Genomic DNA, 24447 nt, shown 5'->3' on the forward strand with positions numbered 1-24447 from the left:
ATCCTGATTTTACGGGGGGGATTTCCTTATTTCTATTTACTTCTATTTCTATTAAAAGTCTGCTTGTAAGAAAACTGAATGCTTTTTCATTGTTCTCAGATCCAAGGGTTTGGGTCTGTGGTCACCTATGCAAATTGGTGAGGCTTTTTATCCAAAATTTCCTGGAAAGGGGGGGTGCAAGCGTTGGGAGGATTGTTCATTGTTCTTAAGATCCAAGGGTCTGGGTCTGTAGTCACCTAGGCAAATTGGTGAGGCTTTTTACCAAACCTTGTCCAGGAAGTGGGGTGCAAGGTTTTGGGAAATATTTTGTGGGGAAAGACGTGTCCAAACAGCTCTTCCCCAGTAACCAGTATTTGTTTGGTGGTGGTAGTGGCCAATCCAAGGACAAAGGGTGGAATATTTTGTACCTTGGGGAAGTTTTGACCTAAGCTGGTAAAGATAAGCTTAGGAGGTTTTTCATGCAGGTCCCCACATCTGTACCCTAGAGTTCAGAGTGGGGAAGGAACCTTGACATACCCAGAGGCCCACAAATTGCTGCCTAAAGGGCAGGAAGCAGCAGTTTAAAATTGCCACATTTCCTCCAGTCCTTTAGATTAATTCACCTGCAATTACAGCTTAAATATTACTTTAAGACAGAACTGGGAGTCTTACACCAACTCCCAGTTTAGCATGTTAAAGCTTAAGTTGCAAAGAACCTACTAAGCAGTGCTAATAAGGACTATGTCCCAATTTTCTTAGAACAATTTTACAAAAGTGCAGTAACTCTGATTTTTCAAATGCCACCTCCAAAACTTTTAAAAAACAATCCTCTCTGGCAGAGAACCATCCACCAGAAATTTATAAAAGATTGTTTCAGTTTAGGTCAAAAGTGGGTTTTCAATGGAAAGCTACCATAGTCACAATCATCACTGTCTGTAGTCTACCATTACCCCGTATTACAGTACTCCAGCAAAGAATGAGAGAGATCTAAAGAGAAGAATATTATCTTGTGTGCCAGTGTATGCATAACACAAACAAATATCAATTTCCAAAATAAACAGAACAAAAAATATACTATATGGTCAGAAATAATTGGGATTCCAATCTATTGCATGGTAAAGCAGTTCAGGGGTATATTTTTCTTTTTTGATCAGGTAGTGTCTGTATAAAATTACACATGGCTGTAACAGCCTCAAGCTGGAAAAGTTGGCTTTTATTTTAAAACCATGTCAAATTGTATAGAGTCATGTTAACAACGATGTGTGAGATAACTCAAGCCCTCAAAAAGGGGACACAAACATTGCCTTTCCAAGTGTGTATCTTCTAGGCAGGTTGGGTAGGATTTAAATACAGGGACTGTTAGAGAAACTGTCAGATGGTATTTATTTTGAGGACTGTAAATGTTACTGCAAGACACAACATATGGTACAGCCAAAAAAACTGCAGTGCCTAGAGTGACCATATCAACTATTCACAAGATTTTGGGGCAATTTTTTGTAGGTTCTATGGAACCTGAAGTTGCCACAGTAGACATATTTTTAAGCATTTGCTTTCTTCTGTGAAAATACCAAAATAAACAAAGAGAAATTACCTATTGCTTACTATGCAAAGGACTGCTCTAGGAAAATGAAGCTCTGTAGGAAAGCTTTACTGCCCAGGTTCTCTGGAAAAAGACATTGATCCTATTCCCATTGATGCCCTGATACTATAGTGCTATCCCACTGGAAAAAGAGAGAAGAAACAGAGAAGGAGACTAGGAATTGTTGCCACAAGCTTTGGTGGAAGTCAATTCAGGCCCAGACAGAGGACTTCATTTTCCAGGATTGGCAATCCAGTACCATTTACCATCACTCCATTCATTTAAATTCTGTTTCAAATGTTTTAAAACAAACTAAAACTATGAAAGCAGCATGGCTATTTTAATTTGGTACAATGAAAGCAGCAGAGAACGGCTCCAGGATACACAACAGCTTTCCTACTTCCCCAAGAACACAGGCATGTTCAGTGTCTTGAGACAGTTATGGAAGAAAAGTATGTGTCATTTTCCCTACTTATAAATTCGTAATTGAACACATATAGACTGACAGATTCCAAGACCAGGAGGGACCATTGTGATCCTCTAGTCTGATGTCCCATATAAAAAAGGCCATAGAACTTCCCCAAAATAATTCCTAGAGCAGATCTTTTAGGAAAACATACAAGCTTGTTTTAAAAAGTGTCAGTGATGGAGAATCCACCATGACACTTGGTAAATTGTTCCAACGGTTAAAAATGTATTCCTTATTTCCAGTCTGAATTTGTTTAGCTTCAACTTCCAGTCACTGGATTGTATTCTACTTTTCTCTGCTAGATTAAAGAGCCCCTTCTCAAATATTTGTTCCCCATGTAGATACTTATACAGACTGTAATCAAGTCACCCCTTAACCTTCTCTTTGTTAAACTAAATAGATTGAGCTACTTGAGTCTATCCCTATAAGGCATGCTTTCTAACCCTTTAATCATTCTTGTGGCTCCTCACTGAACACTCTCCAATTTTTCAACATCCATCTTGAAATGTGGATACCAGAATTGGACACAGTATTCCTTCACTGGTCACACCAGTGCCAAATACAGAGGTAAAATACCTCCCTGCTCCTACTTGAGATTCCCAATCACCTGTTTCCCAAGCATTGTATTAGCCCTGTTGGCCACAGCTTTGCAATGGGAGCTCATGTTCAGCTGATTATCCAAAAAAAAAAAAAAAAAAAAACCAAAACCAAAACCAAACCCAAATCTGTTTCAGTCATTTTTTTCTCAGGACAGAGTCCCCCATCCTGTAAGTATGGCCTACATTCTTTGTTGTATACTCTAGATGTATACATTTCCATTTTCCCATAGTAAAACTCATTGTTTGCTTGTGCCCTGTTTACCAAGCAATCTAGAGCACTCTGTATCAGTGGCCTGTCCTCTTCGTTATTGACCACCTCCCCATTTTTAGTGCCATCTGCAAACTTTATCAGTGATGATTTTATGCTTTCTTCCAAGTCATTGATACAAATATTAAATAGCATGGGGCCAACAACAGATCCCAGCAGTACCTCGCTAGAAACCTATCAGTTTGAAGATGGTTGGCCATTTACAATTTCATTTTGAGACCTATCACTTAGCCAGCTTTAATCCACTTAATGTGTGCCATGTTAATTTTATTTTTTTTCATCAGAATTTCATGTGGCACCAAGTCAAACACTTTAGTGAAGTCCATTACAACAACACTATTACCTTTAACAAGCAAACTTGTAATTGAAATATTTTGGGGGCAGCTATATACTATCAATGGTTTGTGTGCCCCTAGCATAACATGACTTTATCATACTATCAACACAAGGAGCTAATTCACTGAACAAGTCTTGCCTCTTGGTCTGTGGGTTGGAAAGTCACAATAATGGATGGAGTTCATGCTGCCACTGAAATGACAGGAAATGCTATACTACAGTATTAACGCAATAGTCAAAGTTGAAAGATGGTTTCTATTCTAAGCCCTATATCTGATTCCCCTAACTTTCTCAAATTACATGTAAATCTAAAAGATAATTAGAGGGCCCTCTTTGTGCATTCAGATTAACCACACAGACTTCAATGGCTATACAGAAATTTCTATTGACTAAAAACTAACCCAAAAATTAAGGGAGAATCAGGATCAAAATTTCATATTTTTAAATACTGTACCTAATTAGAATGGTTGCCATTATAAAGCCAGCAGTTACACTGTAAGTGAAATCTGAGTTATCACATTTTTTCCTACTGAAATTACAACAGGAAATAACTGTGTGGTATCTGCTGGCAAATGCTGATGTTTTAAGTTGTGACCATTGTATATGATGTATTTACCTGTCCGATGGATCACGTGTGATCTAGGGAGAACACAAACCCTATACAATTGCAGTACAATGGACCCTTGCAAATCCTCATGTCACTGATTTGCAAACTTCATAGTCCTCCAAGCAGTCTCATCCCACTATTCAGCGAAGATTTAATAGCCCAGATCCATAGCAAAGTCTCATGTTAATTAAGCTTCATTTCAGAATATACTATAGTACATTTATTATTATTTTTTTTATTTTAAGAACACTAAAATGTACCCAATTCTGCATCTTAGAATAAACATACCTTAATAAAATACGCACTACTGGATTTTTTACAGGAGAGAGAAAAGAACACAAAACCCTGCCCCCCAAAAAACAAATGCAATGGGCTTCTGACCTTCAGGCCTGGAAAAATTAGATAGTTTAACTATTAGGACTTGTTATAAAACCTCAGGCTTTGTGGACCTATTGGTGGAAGTGAATTCTAGAGTCCAGAGCCCTTCACTGGAATGCATGGCCATAAGCCACCAGACCATGGAATCTAGGGAGCTAAATCCTGAGAGGTACAGGGCTGAGCAAATGTAACTCATGAGTTTCAATGTCAGCTGCAGGTGCTCAGTACTCTTCAGCATTTGGCCTTGTGACTCTCAGCTTGAACACCTGGCCTTGATTTTGACAGTGGCTCCCAGTGAGAAAGGCAGATAGGCACAGCCCAAACCATTTAGAGCATAGCAACCTGCCACCAAATTTTGTTCTCTCACTTGCTAGTTTTCACAACTGAGTCATCTGCAGTTAGTCTCCCAGTCGTCATTGTGAATTATACAGTAGGTAAGAAGGTATGAACAGGAAATATTCCCCTACAAGGTTAACAATGGAGACTCGGCCATGCTAAATTAACAGACATATTTAAAGAAGCAAAATGTTTTGGGTTAATTTCAGACCAGCATTATTAATTCCTATGTTCAGAGCTTGAAATAGATTTTGTGGCTGATGTCCATAAATGATGTCATTCATGGTTCATTGGTCAAATTAATCGGATATAAAATAACTAAATTGAAAATCAGTAGGTCGAGCTCTTGTTGAGTTCTGCTGGAGAGCTAAGCAGGCAATCGCAGGCTTATTAATGAAAAAAGAGAAGGATGAAAATTGAAAAGTTAAAGCAGTAAAAAGCAACAGATTGAACACTAAATTTGATAACAACTTCCATCACATAAAAAAATACTTGCTCCCTTTTTACATTCAACTCCATCAAACTCTTCCCAAGTTAACTAAAAAAGCTCCACTGGATTTAGCTACATAACTCCAAAGGGGGCAATTTCAGACCAGGTGAATTCTCCATGGCTTCAGTGGTGTTAAAACTTTTTCTGCTAATAGCCAGATTCAATGCCACAGGGGCTACCCAGGTTTATTTGCCCCCGGTGGTTGTAAATCTATCTGGACAAGGGTTACAATGGTGCAAGCTACCTGTAACTTCTGCTCCAATAAGCAACCTGGACCCCACTGGTGCATCCCCCAAAGTGGTAGGTCTGGAGAGGCAAGGCCAGTGTGGCAGGGAGAGGTGCTGATTCGGAGCCTCTCCTAGGTAGATTTTGTTGGTGGACCATATTTTAAACCCACTCTCTCCAGCGGAACTCTGGAAAAGAAAGCTGCCACCCACGCAGGGAATGAAGCTCTCCCTTTGGCAAGGATGTCCCTCAAGTCCAGAAGGGTGCACTTCCCCACACAGGGAAGAGTGAATCTGCCTCTAGGTCTCAATTTGGCCCATAAACATAAATACCTTCCACTGACTGTATTGAGAGGGCTGCTGGATAAATCCTAAGCGAATCTTTAGTACCTTAAGAATAAAAAGTATAACATTTTGCACAAAATAACAATCAATTTCTATTTGATTGTGTTTAAAATTATGTACACATTGAGATTGTGTGTGTCACACATTATTCATGTCTAACAGATACAGCTTTGTAAAGAAAATGACTTAACACGCTGACCTGTGTCAAATGAAATGCAATATTTTTGAAGGGCTAATCTGCAAATTTCATACAAAATATTTTAAGTTTATAATACACACTGCAATAGGAATTTGCAATACCATTTACCCAAAGGCAGATTTTAAAGGGGTGAACATTTAATACTTTTTCCAATATAGTGGGATGTTGTAAATTGAAGAAAGGCTTTTATAAAACCCTTTTCCTGTAAACATAAATCCCAATCTTATAAAAACAAGCCTTTTATTAGCACTAAAAAAGACTTTTCTACTCAACACATTCACTTCATGTCCTGGGGCCTCTACACCGAACAAAACCCCCAAACCAGCAATAAATTTAGAATCTCTAGTAAGTAGGTTATTATATAAATAGGGAATAATTTACACAGCAGCAGGGGTCATTTGTAAACATTAAATAATTTCTGAATGAATGGATTACTCAATAAATTTCAGATACAGATAAACAGCAAAAATACAGACACATTAAAAAATATTACTACAGTGTTGCTGGCAGCAATTCTATGGTTAAGATTTTTGACATATTGAAAACACAGCAGTCTTTATTTAAGATATATATCCTTAGCCATGGCAAGCCCAGTAAAGACTGCAGACCCTGGTTCGTATGGGAAGTCAGTCTATTCACAGAAAAGTCAGCCAGCTGCTAAGGACAATAACAAATGAAAAATGACAAAGTCAAAAGTGGTGGCACTGACAGAGAAGTGGAGAGCCTCTACAACTATACCCTTGTGGCTTCTAAAGCCTGATTTTGACAGTTTATAAACCTGTGCCTGTGGACATGCTGAAAACCGGTGCATGGGCTCAGAGGTATGATGCTTCTATTTTAAATATTAATAATAATGACGATATGATCCAAAAAATGACAGCAGAAGAATGTTAAAGTTGCTGATTAAACACTCAAAAGTCAAGAATTGCCAAAGTTAATGATGCGCAAGCAATCTGAACTCTTCCCCCAAGTGCAGGGGGATGCAGGTAGAGGATTCCACACACTCCTTTAGTTATTTGTCTATTTAAATATCATCAAGCCCTGCATGTTCTTTTTTACTGTTCTTATCCTGGATGACAGTCCTTTCCTGAGGGTTGCTGAAAAGGAGACATTTCTACCAGCTTTTTATTGTTATAATTTGTTTTGGTTCATGCCCACAACATGCAAGGGGCTTTCCACACAAAAAGGGACTAACTAGAACTTACAGGCTAAAAGACAGGAATGGCCAAAGGATAGGTGTGAGGTTTTGGGGATTACCCAGAGCAGTAAAGGGTATGGTCACCACCTGCCTGTAACCAGGGATGCCTTTATTCTGTGGAGCTTTGGCTCAGATCCCTGACACAAGCACAAGACCTCACCCTGATTTCCACCAGCCTAGTTACTGCTTGCAGGGTGACCCCAACAGCCCTTCCAGTCCCAAGTCTCCCCAAATCCGTCCTTCCCGAGTTCTTAACTACCACGCACTCAGACTTTTCCCCTTTGGTTCATCCCCCCCAAAAGAGTAAAACCAGCCCTCCGACAGTTTTCAGTTCACTTTGGGACACATATTCCACACTGTTTGCACAACAGAGACCAGATTGGGACAAAAATAAATAAATATATTTAATAGAAAAATCACAGATTTACAGAGGAAGCAGTAAGGAAAAGCAGACACAAGTTACACAGAAATAAACATAAAGATGCAACCTCAAACTTTTCACTTCTATATTAGTTAAATTCTCTTTTCTAATACAAGTTACCTTTTGCCTCTGAACAGTTTCTCAGTGTCCTCTGTTATAGAAGTGGTCCAGACTTTCACATATAGCACCCTGCTTAGATGCTGACCCTCAGTTTCTGGAGAGCCTTTACTTCAAGCCTTCTTCCCTTTCAACAGGTTTTGCAGTTTCTTTCCCCCTTTCTCTCAGGCTTGATCTATACTAGTAACTTATGTTGGCATAACTACATCACTCAGGGGTGTGGAAAACTGTAAATGTAAACAAAACTTGTTTGTCTTAGTAACTGGCTGCACAGGAAGTAGGACTGAGTGGACTTGCAAGCTCGAAAGGTTTACATCATTTTGTTTTTGAATGCAGTTATGAAAAAAACAATTCTACATTTGTAAGTTGCACTTTCACAATAAGGAGATTGCACAAGGAGTACTTGTTTGAGGTGAATTGAAAAATACTATTTCTTTATCTTTTTTACAGTACAAATATTTGTAATCAAACATAATAATAAATTAGCACTGTGCACTTTGTATTTTGTGTTGTAACTGAAGTCAATATTTTTGAAAATATAGAAATCAAAAAATATTTATAAAAATTTAAATTGGTATTCTATTATTAACAGTGCAATTAACACTGTGATTAATTGCATCTATTTTTTCTAATCTTACAATTATGATTGTTTTTTTAATTGTTTTCCCTCATAAAATACTTTTTAAAGCTTTTCTCTGAGGTCTTGATATTTTACATGTCATGTGATGTACTCTGCTCTGACATCAAAGACAGCTTTCTCTTTGATTGGTAGGGCTCTCATAAAAGGATGTAGGTAGGCACTTGCATTTGCTTTTGTTACAAAGTTGAGCTGCATAATGTACCACAAGTGATTAGATATTAGCAAGAAAAATAGTAATGACAGAGCAATGTAGGAGAGTTTACAAACTACACAATATATCATTTACCATATTCTATTCACATTTAGAGCTTTCATTCAGAGACAATTACAGTAATTTTACCAAGATAGCGCAAGGTAGGACAGGCTCAACATTTGACAATTGTTTTTTATGTTACAGTATATTTGTTTGAATAAGTCCATGCAATTTGTGTTTTTATGTGCATGGGTTTTATCACATAATTCAATGCTCTTTCTTCTAAAGCAAAAATCAATACTGACAGATAAGAAAAATCAATGTTCAGCACTCATAAGCAACCCTACAGCAACAAGCCTGCATATATAGCCCACAATTCATAAGCAACTCTGGTGTAATAAATAATAACAACTTTGCATGTTTATAGCGCTTTATATCTCCAAAGCACTGTAGACATTAACTCTTTAATCTGCACATCAGTCTTAAGAAGTGGGAGGGTAAGCACTGTCATCGTAACGAACTAATGTCTGGAGGCCCAGCGCTCATGGATAAAGTTCCTGGACTACGTACTACAGAAACTTGTCATTCTAGAAAAGACTTCAGGACTCTGCTCAGGTTTTTTTTCATATCCAATGCAGCCTATATTGTGGGTGGATGGGGTGTGTCCTGCTTCAATCTGAACTGTCACTACCATATTTGTGTTTACTAATATTAAATAATAGCAACATAAATAATACATGTTTTCCTGTGGATTTTCCAAACTTCCTGCAAAATTTGATAATATTTCCTACAGCAACCCAGGGACCATACTCATGACAAATGGCGATCTGTGACTGTGGTGTGATGGGGTAGAATATTCATAAATAAGGGATCATGCTTCCCTTCCCAAGCTCCTTCCCGAGTTTTATCATAAACAGAAAGAAAAGGAAGTTTCTAACTTATCTGCAAAAATCAAACACTGTCCTTTGGAACAAGAATAAATGAGAAATAGTAGTAGTTTAGCTGGTTGGCTGCTCTCAGCAAAGAAAAGGAAAGACAAAACAAAAAAGATACAGCACAATGGTGCCCTATCACTTATCTTGGGCCTCTGGTCCTAAAGTTGCTGGTCGGCCTTTGTAGAGAACAGCCAATAAAATAGTAAGCATCGTAAAGCAAGTACAATTATCTCAGTGATGCACGGATAAATATACCAATGCTTAGTGCACTCAACTGAGCAATGTTATTTTTCAGTTCCCTGTGGGAACAGTTTTTCTAAATATCACCTTCAAAAAACCTATTTTCTGAATCCAAAAAACAAAACAAAACAAAAAACCAACAACCACAACACAGCATAAAACTAACTGGGGAACAAATGATGCTATTACTAGCTCCACAGCTAATTACCATCTCCCAGGTTTGATTGTGTTACAACACATCAAAATACAGACTGCTGACTTATTCAAGCTTTGATAAACATCACCATGTAAATCACTTAGCGTTAAACAGGAGATTGTGTAAGAAACAAACACTCCCTCAACTTGGGCAGGCCACTAGTCAGGTGTCCAGTACAGGAAGAAACTACCCGCAGAGGAATGCTTGGATTCATGCCAATATCTCAATAGCATTTAGCATGACTGGCGGAACACGGAAGCAAGCAGCAGAAATGCGCAGACATGCAAAGAGACAAAGAGGAGATTAAAGCAACAGTGTCAAGGTAGACAGGCTCCACATTTCACACACATTAAAAGCAAAAGGTAAATGTTTGTACAATACAGAAAACTAGTAACAAGGCTGTTACAACCCATGCTTCTTATCTGGGTAACCTTTCAGAAACGCTCTAACAACAGTGGGTTTGCTGTGATCAAAGATGTGTATATAGCACTCTGACCTCTACCATCAGTCCTTGAAAGCAGCCTAGTTACTAGCATTCTTGCTATTATTAATCTCTCTCTTTCCTGAATTCCCTTTCAGATCCAACCTAAGCCAAACAATTAGCATGTGAATCAGCAGTGGTACAAAACATACACAGTTTCACTCCTCTTGTAGCCAGGTTTCACAGCGTTTTTTGCCACAGGACCCTAACTAACCAGAAACCACAGTTTTCTAGTGTATTACCCAAAGATATTTTAGAGAGAGAGAGAGAGAGAGAGATATTAGTTCACTCATGAATAAATATAGCTGTCAACAATGACTTCCTGGTCAGCCTAATCCTGTGATGTGGAATTTAGAGGGATAGATGTTTCATCTGGTAAACTTCTCCAGATCTTGAAATAAAATAATAATAATAATAACAATAATAATAAATTAGTGAGGCATTCAGTACGGACTTCTCTCAGTAACAATGGTCAGTATTACTGGCGAATACTGAGCTAACAGCTTGACTTTTATGAGTACAGAGGTATTTACAATATATCACTCTGGGATGATGAGCTAACTAGCAATCGCAAATTACATGGGTCCAATAAAGCATTTTCAAAGTTCCGGTCAAGGTTGTTACTCCTTTGCCAGTTCTTTTTGTCCTCTCTGTGTTTCCCAGAACTTTCCTTCTTATGAGAGGCATTCACAGAAGAAGCAGAGGAGCAGGCTGAAATCCTGTAAAGTGTTGTGTCAAAAATGCAACGTAGATAACTAAATATCTCTTAAAGAGCTATTTACTGTGTTTTGTGTATATTCAAACCAATTAACAATTTTCCTGAAAAATCTTGTCCAATTTAAAGGAAGTTTGCTCCAGCTACACGGTTTCACAAGTTGCTATTATGAATCGTGTGCCTATTGAACATATAGGAAGACTTTCAAACCCATCTCTTTTAGGTATTCTTCAGTCACTGATCTGCTACGACTGTCTGCTACCCCTTGCCTTTGTTTGTACCAGGTCTGCCCAATTTAGATGGTAAACTCCTTGGGGCAGAGACTTATCTAATCTATGTGCTTTGTTAAACACTATGCATACCTATAATGCCATATATTGTAGGTAAGACGTCTCAGGACCAGATCCTTAGCTTGTGTAAATGAATATTCTTCCATCTAGGTCAATTTTATAATTACCACCAACTTACTGTAGTGGCTTACAAAGCATGCACCTCAGCACAAAGAAAATGAAGCAGCATTATTGGGTGTTGCTGTGGGTGGTTTGAAAGTTAGCTACATTATGCATGGAATAGATACACTTTCACTGTGCAGTAACCACACAACAGGCCAGATCATCACTTGGTGCAAATCACTGTAGCTCCATCTGCTGCTCCAGCCCCAAGATGTTGCTCTCTCATTTTCTTTGTGCTGAGCCTACATACTTTGTAAAGCCACTGCAGCAAGTTAATAATGATGCATGAAATGAAAAATCCTTCTGAGTGCACCTGAACACACAGAAGGATGGACAATACAATCATTGTGATGCTGTGTTATTTCATATCTGCTACTTTATATATACAGATAGACAGGCCCCGTTCTCAGCCAAACTGGATTTACACTGGTGTAACTACACTGAGTGTATTGGAGTTGCTCCTGATTTATATGGGCGTAAATGAGACTGGTATCAAACATACAGTATTCTGTATGCAGTGTTGTAGCTGTGTTGGTCCCAGGATATTAGAGAGAAGGTGGGCGACGTCATATCTTTTATTGGACCAACTTCTGTTCCTGAGAGGGACTAGCTTTCAAACACTCTAAGCTCAAAAGCATGTCTCTTTCACCAACACAAGTTGGTCCAGTAAAAGATATGACCTCACCCACCTTGTCTCTCTAATATAGTATTCTGGTCAGGCACAGCCAAAAGAACACAAAGTCTCAAAATACAGAGACGGAGGGCAAAATTCTCTATTGTCCATTGGGTCAATAGATTTAAGTCCTCAAAGAATTTGGCTGGCTACAGTCTTTACTGATATTTTTAGCCTCTGAGGAAATTAGCTAGCTGGAGATTTTGAGAGCGAGAGCTATTCTGTGACACAAGCGCCCCTACCGTGCATCAATAGGACTGTTCACAGTACTACAAAACTTGCTGGAAAATGTTTGAAGACTTTTTCAAAGCAAGGTGGAAAAAGAATTAAAAATGGTCACCATAGCCACAGTGGTACTCAAAGTCTACCTGAAATGGCTGCAGGCAGTAGAGGAATGCTAGAGAGATCACATAAACTTGGGACTGATTTCTGAGACATGCAGCTTCCACTTCGTACTGTTCCTTCTGGGCCACTTTGACCAAGTTGTCTGATTGCTTCTGAGACAACAAATATTGGAAATAGCCCAGGAACTATGTTGCTCAACATTTATTTTATTTATACTTGTGATATACAAACAGTTCAATTTCTTCTAAGGTGTGACGTGCGGTTGCATAATATGCAAAACTTCCTGGTAGCATAAGCGCTACATACAACCATGAACTTAACCTTACAAGCGTCATTTTATGCTCCAAATTGCAGGTTAAAAATACTACTTTGTCCACTTTAGCTTTCTATGATCAGGCAAAATATATTTCAAGAAAATAATTTTACTTGTCTGAGCCATGTATTGACACCAGAATTCAGTTATGTATTGGACAAAACGCTCTTCAAAGAACGATTTTTCCCTAACCGTACGAAAGAAATTGGAGAACAGATTGCAAATATTAAGGTCTTGATCCAGCAAACACATGTGTGAGTAACATTACTTATGTGAGTAGTCACCGACTTCAGTAGGATTACTCATGCGAGTAAATTTTCACGCGTTTGTCCCTGAAAGACTGGGGCCTAAGTCTTTTCCATTCTTGACAACATTCTTGAGAGGTCTTTATAATTATTTGGTATTTATTAAATATTGGATCTGACATAAGTGTATGAAACTGAATGATTTTTACTGTGACACGCAGGCACCCTCTGAAAAGTGTATTTCTTTGGAAACTCTATTTGACAATACAACATTGACACTTTCTACCAAAGCTTAGCCTGTTGCTCCAGGCTTATCTCTGGACTGCCATCAGCATCTCATACCAAAGTCATGCCAGCTTGATCCCATGCCTTTGTAGGAAGGATCTTGTAATCCTTGTGAATGAAGCTTGATTATGATAAGTATGTTTTACTGAGCAAGCAAATATATCTTGGCTCAGAAGCATCAGCATGGGACAGGAAACAATCACACAAGTACTCCAAGATCACAGGATATTCATCCTTCCTTAAAGCTTTCCCACCTGCATCCAGTAAAGTAACACTCATTTTTAAAGTCCCTTTACTGATGTTCAAGGTTTTCTTACTCCGTTTTATTCTTCTGATTATCTTTCAATGTATATTGCAACTTGTCTTTTGGGGTGGAATTTTCAGGGGAGCCAGTCACCTAATCCCCCATGAATTTCAAAGGGATCTGGAGGCCTAAGTCCCTTCGGACTTGTCTCCACTGCAGCGTTAGCTCAAGATATAACTCGAGTATAGCCCTTAACCTGACTCCAGTCCACACACAGAAGTCTCTAGCTTGAGTTAACTGGTGCTTTAAACTGGAGCTCACTAGCTATCAGCAGGTATGGGTTAAAAGTGGAGTTCTGTAATGCAGTGGAGACTCTGCCTCTTGGTGCTGCAAATCCAATCAAAAATCCTAGAGCTTTGTTTTACAGTGTAATGGCTCTCACTCCAGTTAGGCTAACTCAGGAGAAGTTAACTCAAGTGTAGGAGAAGTTACGTCAGCTGACACTACAGCAAAGAAACCCTTAGTTTCATCTGAAGAATCCCAAAGTTCTTAAAGTACCTGCTATTTAATTTGCCCTTAATTTAATAATTCAGGGACCTGGAGCTTTCTGTAATTTTCAGAGTAACAGCCGTGTTAGTCTGTATTCGCAAAAAGAAAAGGAGTACTTGTGGCACCTTAGAGACTAACCAATTTATTTGAGCATGAGCTTTCGTGAGCTACAGCTCACTTCATCGGATGCATACCGTGGAAACTGCAGCAGACTATATATACACAGAGAATATGAAACAATACCTCCTCCCACCCCACTGTCCTGGTAATAGCTTATCTAAAGTGATCATCAGGTGGGCCATTTCCAGCACAAATCCAGGTTTTCTCACCCTCCACCCCCCCACACAAATTCACTCTCCTGCTGGTGATAGCCCATCCAAAGTGACAACTCTTTACACAATGTGCATGATAATCAAGTCGGGCTATTTCCTGCACAAATCCAGGTTTTCTCACATCCCCCCCACCCCCATACACAAACTCACTCTCCTGCTGGTAATAGCTCATCCAAACTGACCACTCTCCAAGTTTAAATCCAAGTTAAACCAGAACATCTGGGGGGGGGGTAGGAAAAAACAAGAGGAAACAGGCTACCTTGCATAATGACTTAGCCACTCCCAGTCTCTATTTAAGCCTAAATTAATAGTATCCAATTTGCAAATGAATTCCAATTCAGCAGTTTCTCGCTGGAGTCTGGATTTGAAGTTTTTTTGTTTTAAGATAGCGACCTTCATGTCTGTGATTGCGTGACCAGAGAGATTGAAGTGTTCTCCGACTGGTTTATGAATGTTATAATTCTTGACATCTGATTTGTGTCCATTTATTCTTTTACGTAGAGACTGTCCAGTTTGACCAATGTACATGGCAGAGGGGCATTGCTGGCACATGATGGCACATATCACATTGGTGGATGTGCAGGTGAATGAGCCTCTGATAGTGTGGCTGATGTTATTAGGCCCTGTGATGGTGTCCCCTGAATAGATATGTGGGCACAATTGGCAACGGGCTTTGTTGCAAGGATAAGTTCCTGGGTTAGTGGTTCTGTTGTGTGGTGTGTGGTTGCTGGTGAGTATTTGCTTCAGGTTGCTGGGCTGTCTGTAGGCAAGGACTGGCCTGTCTCCCAAGACTTGTGAGAGTGTTGGGTCATCCTTTAGGATAGGTTGTAGATCCTTAATAATGCGTTGGAGGGGTTTTAGTTGGGGGCTGAAGGTGACGGCTAGTGGCGTTCTGTTATTTTCTTTGTTAGGCCTGTCCTGTAGTAGGTAACTTCTGGGAACTCTTCTGGCTCTATCAATCTGTTTCTTTACTTCTGCAGGTGGGTATTGTAGTTGTAAGAAAGCTTGACAGAGATCTTGTAGGTGTTTGTCTCTGTCTGAGGGGTTGGAGCAAATGCGGTTGTATCGCAGAGCTTGGCTGTAGACGATGGATTGTGTGGTGTGGTCAGGGTGAAAGCTGGAGGCATGCAGGTAGGAATAGCGGTCAGTAGGTTTCCGGTATAGGGTGGTGTTTATGTGACCATTGTTTATTAGCACTGTAGTGTCCAGAAAGTGGATCTCTTGTGTGGACTGGACCAGGCTGAGGTTGGTGGTGGGATGGAAATTGTTGAAATCATGGTGGAATTCCTCAAGGGCTTCTTTTCCATGGGTCCAGATGATGAAGATGTCATCAATATAGCGCAAGTAGAGTAGGGGCTTTAGGGGACGAGAGCTGAGGAAGCGTTGTTCTAAATCAGCCATAAAAATGTTGGCATACTGTGGGGCCATGCGGGTACCCATAGCAGTGCCGCTGATCTGAAGGTATACATTGTCCCCAAATGTGAAATAGTTATGGGTAAGGACAAAGTCACAAAGTTCAGCCACCAGGTTAGCCGTGACATTATCGGGGATAGTGTTCTTGACGGCTTGTAGTCCATCTTTGTGTGGAATGTTGGTGTAGAGGGCTTCTACATCCATAGTAGCCAGGATGGTGTTATCAGGAAGATCACCGATGGATTGAAGTTTCCTCAGGAAGTCAGTGATGTCTCGAAGGTAGCTGGGAGTGCTGGTAGCGTAGGGCCTGAGGAGGGAGTCTACATAGCCAGACAATCCTGCTGTCAGGGTGCCAATGCCTGAGATGATGGGGCGCCCAGGATTTCCAGGTTTATGGATCTTGGGTAGTAGATAGAATATCCCAGGTCGGGGTTCCAGGGGTGTGTCTGTGCGGATTTGATCTTGTGCTTTTTCAGGAAGTTTCTTGAGCAAATGCTGTAGTTGCTTTTGGTAACTCTCAGTGGGATCATAGGGTAATGGCTTGTAGAAACTCGTGTTGGAGAGCTGCCGAGCAGCCTCTTGTTCATATTCCGACCTATTCATGATGACAACAGCACCTCCTTTGTCAGCCTTTTTGATTATGATGTCAGAGTTGTTTCTGAGGCTGTGGATGGCATTGCGTTCCGCATGGCTGAGGTTATGGGGCAAGTGATGCTGCTTTTCCACAATTTCAGCCCGTGCACGTCGGCGGAAGCACTCTATGTAGAAGTCCAGTCTGCTGTTTCGACCTTCAGGAGGAGTCCATCTAGAATCCCTCTTTCTGTAGTTTGGTAGGGAGACCTCTGTGGATTAGTATGTTGTTCAGAGGTATTTTGGAAATATTCCTTGAGTCGGAGACGTCGAAAATAGGATTCTAGGTCATCACAGAACTGTATCATGTTCGTGGGGGTGGAGGGGCAGAAGGAGAGGCCCCTGTAATTTTGTGATTTATCTGTGGATTACTCTTCCTAGAACCATCAAAACCTCCAACCTTATCTTACTAATAAGCACAGATTTTGCTTATTTAAACAAAACCAGAAATTCCCTTTGTTTGCTTTTGCTTTTAATGGTTTATACTTAATTGATTTGTATTGTAGAAGTGTACAGCATCTGGAACGTTTTCATATTTCTTGAATTCAGGCTTCTATGCACCATGTGTTTTGTCCGAACAAACTTCTTCCAGAGCTAGGTAGTAGGTATGCTGCAGTGTCTGCAGTGTTGGTACCCTGTGTTCCAAAACATCGGATTTTTCTGGAACAGTTCCAAACCTGCTCTAGCCTCTGTTACTATACATGTAAATGTTATACTCCGCAACAAAAGTAAATGTAATTTAAATGCTCAAAGAATGTCTCAAGAATCCATTTTAATGTTCTCTTTAGAGTTTTCTAATTTTGGTGTCCATGGAACTTTACAAGGGCATAATAGAAAGTGTGTAAAGACAGTGCATCCTTACCTGTGTACCAGCTGCTTACGGCTTACACAAATAGCAGTCTCATAGTCGTGAGTGACGCACACTTTATGTGGGTTGCACTTCACCTTCAAACATGGATCTTTGGATGGATCAAGAGCTATTAAAAACAAATGTAAAAATAACAAAGTTAGGAGTTTAAGTGAAATTCTCTCATCATTCCCAATTCAAATAAACATGCAACTAGTGGGAATAAATATAGAATCATAGAACTGGAAGGGACCTCGAGAGGTCATCTACATCTAGTCCAGTCCCCTGCACTCGTGGCAGGACTAAGTATTATCTAGACCATTCCTGCCAGGTGTTTGTTGAACCTCCTTTTAAAAATCTCCAAAGACTCCACAACCTCTCCAGGCAATTTATTCCAGTGCTTAACCACCCTGACGGTTAGGAAGTTTTTCCTAATGTCCAACCTAAACCTCCTTTGCTGCAATTTAAGCCCATTGCTTCTTGTCCTATTTTTAGAGGTTAACGAGAACAATTTTTCACCCTCCTCCTTGTAACAACCTTTTGTGTACTTGAAAACTGTTATCATGTCCCCTCTCAGTCTTCTCTTTTCCAGACTAAACAAACCCATTTTTTTCCAATCTTGCCTCATAGGTCATGTTTTCTAGACCTTTAATCATTTTTGTTGCTCCTCTCTGGACTCTCTCCAATTTGTCCACATCCTTCCTGAAATGTGGCGCCCAGAACTGGACTCAGCTAGAATGTTAATGAGTGGGTTCTGTGAGGCCCTAAGGATTCCCCTCCAGCACATCACGGAAGAGGTCAGGATCTTGATTTTAGGTCTCCCAAACATAATGGCAAGGTTGCATCTCCAACTAATTTAAATTATTTTTATATCGTTTTTATTTGGACTTTAATTTTATTACTTCTTCCTCCCAAAGATTTCCCCTAATTCCTACCTCGCATCCCCTTCCTTCCCACATTTATTGCTTATTTGAAACATTTTTGTTTTCATTTTGGAACTCCACATAAGGCGTTTATGTCAAATTACCCTGGCTGCTTTTCCCATCATTGGTTGATGCCCAGGGAAGTTTTTTTTTTAAAAAGATATTACTTTTTACAAAAAAAAAATGGAGTAATTTTTAAGTTCCAATTCAATTACCGCTGACGTTCTCCACATGGCAGCAAATGTATTTCTAACAACCAGAGGGTTCTTTTGCTCTCCTGCAGTGCCGAAGCATTGCAGCTGTTCTGCATTGGTTTAAGCAGTCAGAGCAGCAAGAGCTCACCACATTAACACCCATTACAGATTTGTAACGGGCAATTGAGCACAACCACTGCGTATGTATTTAGAGGAATACAAGGCGTTGGAAGTCTTAAAAACAAAACAAAAAATGTAAACAGCTTTTGCTCCTAAATCCATTAAACAGATAGAAAAGGTGAAATGGGGAAAAAGGGCATAAGTTTCCAATACTATTAACATCTAATGAGTTTCCATTAAGCAAATATATTGTATTGTCTGTCTCTACCTAGTATGCTTCTGCAAGCAAGGATCATGAACTAAATTGAACCCAAATTATGGTAGGGATAAACTTGGCTTTATGGATAAAAGCCTGCTGATTTTACTCAGGGAAATCAATAGTAGTTTGGCATGAGTAATAGGAACAGGATTTGGGCCATTATGAAGTATATGGCACTAAACACAGAGTGAGTGCTCAACAAATAAAAAATGGTACTGAAGAATTCTATCTGTAATACTCATCTTTGCAAGGTACAATTACTTATCTGCACGTGAATTCTGAAACCAAGGATAAAAATTGGTGCAGCTGTAAAAGTGACTAAATCCTAAAACAGTGTCACATTACAATATATTTTAATAAAAAGGAAACAAAATGTTTAAATACTCTTCACAAAAAAAATAGAGGATTCCAGTATGGGAATCAAGTCTCAGAGAAGTAGCTGTGTTAGTCTGTATTCACACAAACAACAAGGAGTCCGGTGGCACCTTAAAGACTAACAGATTTATTTGGGCATAAGCTTCCGTGGGTAAAAAACCACTTCTTCAGATGCATGGAGTGAAAATTACAGATACAAGCATAGATATACAGTAATAAATCTGTTAGTATTTAAGGTGCCACTGGACTCCTCGTTGTCAGTATGGGAATGGTGCAGCAGAACTTTCATATGTATAGAAAGCATGTATTGAATGCTCTTGTGTTTAAAGATTTCAGTGGGGCTAGAATTTCACTCCTGGATTCTATTTCAGTTACAGACTCACACCTTCTCTGTGTTTCAATATTTTCTCTCTCAAATGGGAATAAGAATAATAGAAGGGGCAATCTATACTGGGTACGAGAGATCAAAAATGTGATTGCCAAAGAGTTTAGAGTCTTAGAACATTAAAGAAATTTAGAAGGTTATACTAATACTATGCAATACAATCCCTATAGACAGGGTACAAAATAAGAAATAATTTCTAAAACATACCAATCAAAGATCATGCTTTGTGAATCAGGTTTCTACAACACTAGGAGCAGATGCTCATCATCTGCAGATGGCCTTTGGGAATAAGATGAAATATAAAACCCATATTTGACATAACAGTTCTGTGTGTTCTACAGCAATGAGTGTGAAGTCTTTGAAATTAAGAACCAAAATTATAAATACACAAATAAAGGGAGGGGGAAGGGCAGGAAAAAAGTAATTTTTTAAAATAAAAATCTGAGGTCAGTTTTATTACAAAAATAAAATTCCTTAAGCATTCAAGGGAAACATCAATATTCTGAAACACATTTTTCCTGTGAAAAATTTCAAATGTTTGACTTCTCATTCCAATTCACAATGCTTCTCTCTCCCCCCGCATCAAAACTTTTGCTGGAAGGAAATTCCATTTTCTGGCCAGTTCTGCTGTGCATCTAAACCCTGCAGTCTCTAGCTATCTGACAGAGCAAGAAAGGAGAGCTCTCTGGGGCAACCCAGGGAGTGATGAGGGCATGGCTAACGAGTCCAGTACCTGTATAGATTCAACAGCCACAAAACTTCTGTGGGAAGGTCAAGCAGCATTGGGCCTTAGCTCGCTGGCTCTAAAGATTAGCTGCATAAAAGTGCCAAGGTGCAGTGCTTCCATTCATGTGTGATGTTTCCATCCCCAACACAATGCCAGTTTATTCAAGCTGTGAGCATGGAACCAGAATTCCAGCCATAGTCATTGAAAAGCAAAGTGGGTACATCGTAGTACACAGGTGTCATTTCATTTTCATCTGACCTTTCATTATTTATTTATAGCAATGTATGCACCTTATTAAATCTATAACTCCTCCGATTCCCTTTTAGAGATATTAAACTAATTGGGAAATAAACAGTAGTGATTGTATCAAGCCATTAACAACCTCCTAACAGTATGTTAGCATCTCTTTTTTACAGGGCATTGTTATGAAAATAATGATGGCACTTACACTCTGAGTGTCTTCCCCCACTAGTCAGAGAAGAGAAGAACACCACCAATTATTCTCTCCGCATCCCCAATACTTGTCACCAAGCGCTCCAGGTTAACAATATAAATCATTGTTGGCAAAGAGCTAACAACAGTACTTGAGACACTTTTCCATTACATTTCTGTTTTTACACATTACTACTATAAAGGAAGACGTATGACTGATAGGAAATGCTGGGATTCGGGCAGTAGCAATGCACGCATAGGGTTGCAATATAAGACTATACTGTAGATCAGGGTCATGTTAATCGCAACGGAGCAAACTTATTTTTCACATATGTAACTTTGGAAGCGTGGTAACAAATAAAATATCTCTTGCTGCAGCGGCTGTGCAGTTCTGCAAAACTTGTACGGCTAGTTCACAAGGGCAGATTTATGACCTTGATGCTGTTTTCATGACCATTCTTTTGGGAAGAGTTCAAATTCCAAACCCGCACATTTTTAGTAAAGTTTATATAAAAAAGCCAAGCAATCAAAAAGAAAATGACATGTAAACACATTTGGTTTCAAAATTGCCAGACAATAAGTGCTATGATCACTCCAAAACAAAAAGACTTTTGAAAAATGAAATGTCAAAAGCAGTTGCCTCACACAGTCCTCTTGGAACTGTTCTCAGCATAAAAGAAAACAAGACCATCTGGTAAGAAAAGTTATGATGAACTGGAAAATGGGACCTGAAGTCTATAATGCAAAGATTCTAGTTCATTTTGTATCACAATAGAGCATGGTAATAAAACATTTATTTTAAATGAGACACTGAAATGTAGTTCTGTATTTTATATATTATTTGTCTCCAGCAGTGCCCACAAAGATCTTCGTTCTGTGTAAACACAGAGGAAGGCACAGTCCCTGACTGTACAAGCAAGCAGAATGGGGTCTGAATGGGGTGGGGTCAGAATGGAAGCCTGTGAAAAGCTGAGTTAGGGCAAAGCAGAAGACCACTACTCATTACGCTGGACTATTCCCTGCTAGGCATGAAACCATTATAATGCCTAAGGCTGAACTTCAGACTGAGGCAGCAAGGTCTTGAGTCATTCCCTACTCTCTCACTCACAGCAGCCCAGCAACTGGCCAAAGCACAGGGTGAAATAAGCAGCTCACTACTGACTCCAATAGGCAATGGATGTGGGGCAGGTCAACATGAAACAGGCAGCTTCCAGAATCAATTCCGCACAATCATACACTGAATTATGGGCTTAGACCCAGCACCCACTGAGAAAACAAGACACCTATACTATTCGGCCATCACTTGACTAAGAAAAAGTTGTTTTTAACATTTATTAAGATCCTAGTGTAGGCGGAGATCCTAGTGTAGGCGGTTCTAGTTTTCACACTTGTTAGCTGCTTGACGTAAACCCCAAGCTACCATTTAGGCTTTACCTTGACCAGCTACCATGTTAAAACTAGAATTGCCTTATCTATGCTAGGATTTTAAGATGTGTTAGCCAACCCTGTTTTTAAAAGAGCCCCTTCTTCCTAGTATAGACGTGTCCTTTGTGTTTGTTGTTGAGCACATTCAGTTTAAAAAACTCTGCTCTCTTCTTCCTCCGAAAAGCCTGGCTCCCAGTACAGATGAAGTAAAATATAACCAAAGTGAGTTCTGAGCATATACTAGCATTAAAGCAAAGAAAATTAGGAATCTGATTACCCTGCCATTTGTGTGCGCAAGGTCACAGTGTGAGTCAATGGCAGAGGCAGGAAAAGAATGCAGGAGTCCTAAATACTAATCTCTTACTGTGCTCTAACTACCATAAAACAACTGCAGTCTGTTGATACCTGTTAGACACGAAGCTCCTTCTTCCTATTCTACTTAATCTTATGGTTCATTAAGTCATGGCATTGATTTGATAAGAAATATTTTTTGGTTAGCGTGGTTGGTTGTAACCTTTGATGCCATAGGTATAATATTGTTAATAAACTTGTTTTTACAAAATACTTTGCTTGAAAGAGCAGATTAGAAATCCCCAAAATATCAACGTCAAGTAATAACCACGTTTTTTATTCTGCTTCTGCAAAAGTCAGCATAAGTCATTCTGCTTCATTAGAGAGAAAATTGCCATTACCCCACCCCGCAGGTCTTGAGGAGAGTATGTCTTCAACTAGTGTACTCAGATATTTAACTCTCACTCTCTCTCGCCACATAATTACTGGTAGCAATTTGCATACAGAAATCAATTCAGCTAAAATTTAATTACCACAGGACCAAATGCTTCAAACATGTATGTGAATTATTTTCACAATGCAACAAAACAGCAACAAATCAAGTTGTTAGCATTTATTGAATCCCTGTACTGTTGTTGTGTTTTAGAGAAACGGTAACGTTTGAGCAGTTAAAGAGATCAGTATTGTGGAAAGAAACATCTATTTTCATTTGTATGGGCACTTTCAAAAATGATTTCTCATAACCAACATACGATCCCTTTTGACATTGCTGAGGGCTACCCAGGCTAAAGATATTGTAAAGGACTATGTGTTGGTTTCCTTGCCAAGTAACATGATAAAGAACATGAATAATAAGTACTCCAGTGGGCATTCTGCACCAAAAAATTAAAAATTAGGCACCACAAAATTAAAAATTCTGCACCCAATATTTTAAAATTCTGCAGATTGTATTGGTCAAAATAACACTAAATTATCATACCAGTTTCAATTATTTTGATAATTTATTTCAAAATACCCGTCAGCAAGTACGTCTGCAACAACATACACACACAAATTACCCCAGGAGTAGAGAAACCCATATGTCAATTCCAGTTCCTGTTTCTCTGGCCCCTTCCCCGCCCGCTCCCAGAGCCCAGCTGCAGTGTCCCCCTGGGGCAGATACCCACACCCCCTCTCCTTCAGAGCCCAGACATTGGGACCCTCCTTCCCCAGATACCTGCAGAGCTTCCCCCCGCCCCACTCCCCACCCTGTGTGAGTTTCCTGTGTGCTGCCCTCTCCTTCCCTCAGGGCATGCTGGGAACTGGAGCTGCCAGAAAACCTCTAGCTCCCTCCCCTCCCACCCAGCAGTATCTTCTATGTGCCAGCTGAGCTCTGCTGGGTCCAGTGGCCCCTAGTGCCAGCTAGCAGCACTGCAGCCCATTTCTGTGGGGGAAAGGAAATTCTGCATGCACGTTCATTTCTGCAAAATTCTGCATTGTGCGGTGGTGCAGAATTCCCCCGGGAGGGAATAAGTCTGCTTGACAAACCTATAGAAATGAGGTGCAGTTATAATAGGTGAAGAGAAGATAGAAAAGACAGGACTTAATGTCAGTTAAAAGCCTGCTTATGATAAATATATGTTGCTGAATTTAATATAATTAACATGCCAGTGTATAAGTATTTTATTCACTTAAACTGTCATGCAGATTTAAAAAGTTGCATGCAGTTAGTTTATTTGCAAGGTGAAGAGAATCTCCTGGGAAATGCAAAGCATCCTCGACTCCCACTGAACTCTTCTGAACTGTTGTACCTCCCAGGATCAGGCCCTTTGTGATCCACCATCATCATTCCCTGAATCCATTCAGCTAGCAACAGTGTATGGACCTAGTCCTGCAAGGTGCTGAGCACTCACATGCTTGAGGATGCTCTGCATGCCACAGAATCAAGTCATATGAAAGGAAGGGGAAACATCTAGGCAACCTAGGGTGAAACAAAACAAAACTAATCCTTTTACTCCTCCAAAGAAAATGTCTCAGGAAACTACAGATACAGCAAACACTACT

General features: G+C 39.6%; 1 protein-coding gene across 4 annotated transcripts in view; it reads right to left on the minus strand.

The window, feature by feature from the left end:
- The window catches only part of SPOCK1 (SPARC (osteonectin), cwcv and kazal like domains proteoglycan 1), a 480430-nt gene that overhangs the window by 180112 nt on the left and 275871 nt on the right, over nt 1-24447 (minus strand). For all 4 annotated transcript variants that reach the window (XM_048860608.2, XM_048860609.2, XM_048860610.2 and 1 more), the window contains one exon: nt 17289-17403. In XM_048860608.2, the coding sequence (XP_048716565.1) occupies nt 17289-17403 (115 nt within the window). The remainder of the gene's footprint in view (nt 1-17288; nt 17404-24447) is intronic.

This window comes from Caretta caretta, chromosome 8, assembly GCF_965140235.1.
Source record: "Caretta caretta isolate rCarCar2 chromosome 8, rCarCar1.hap1, whole genome shotgun sequence".
Taxonomy (NCBI): Eukaryota; Metazoa; Chordata; order Testudines; family Cheloniidae; genus Caretta; species Caretta caretta.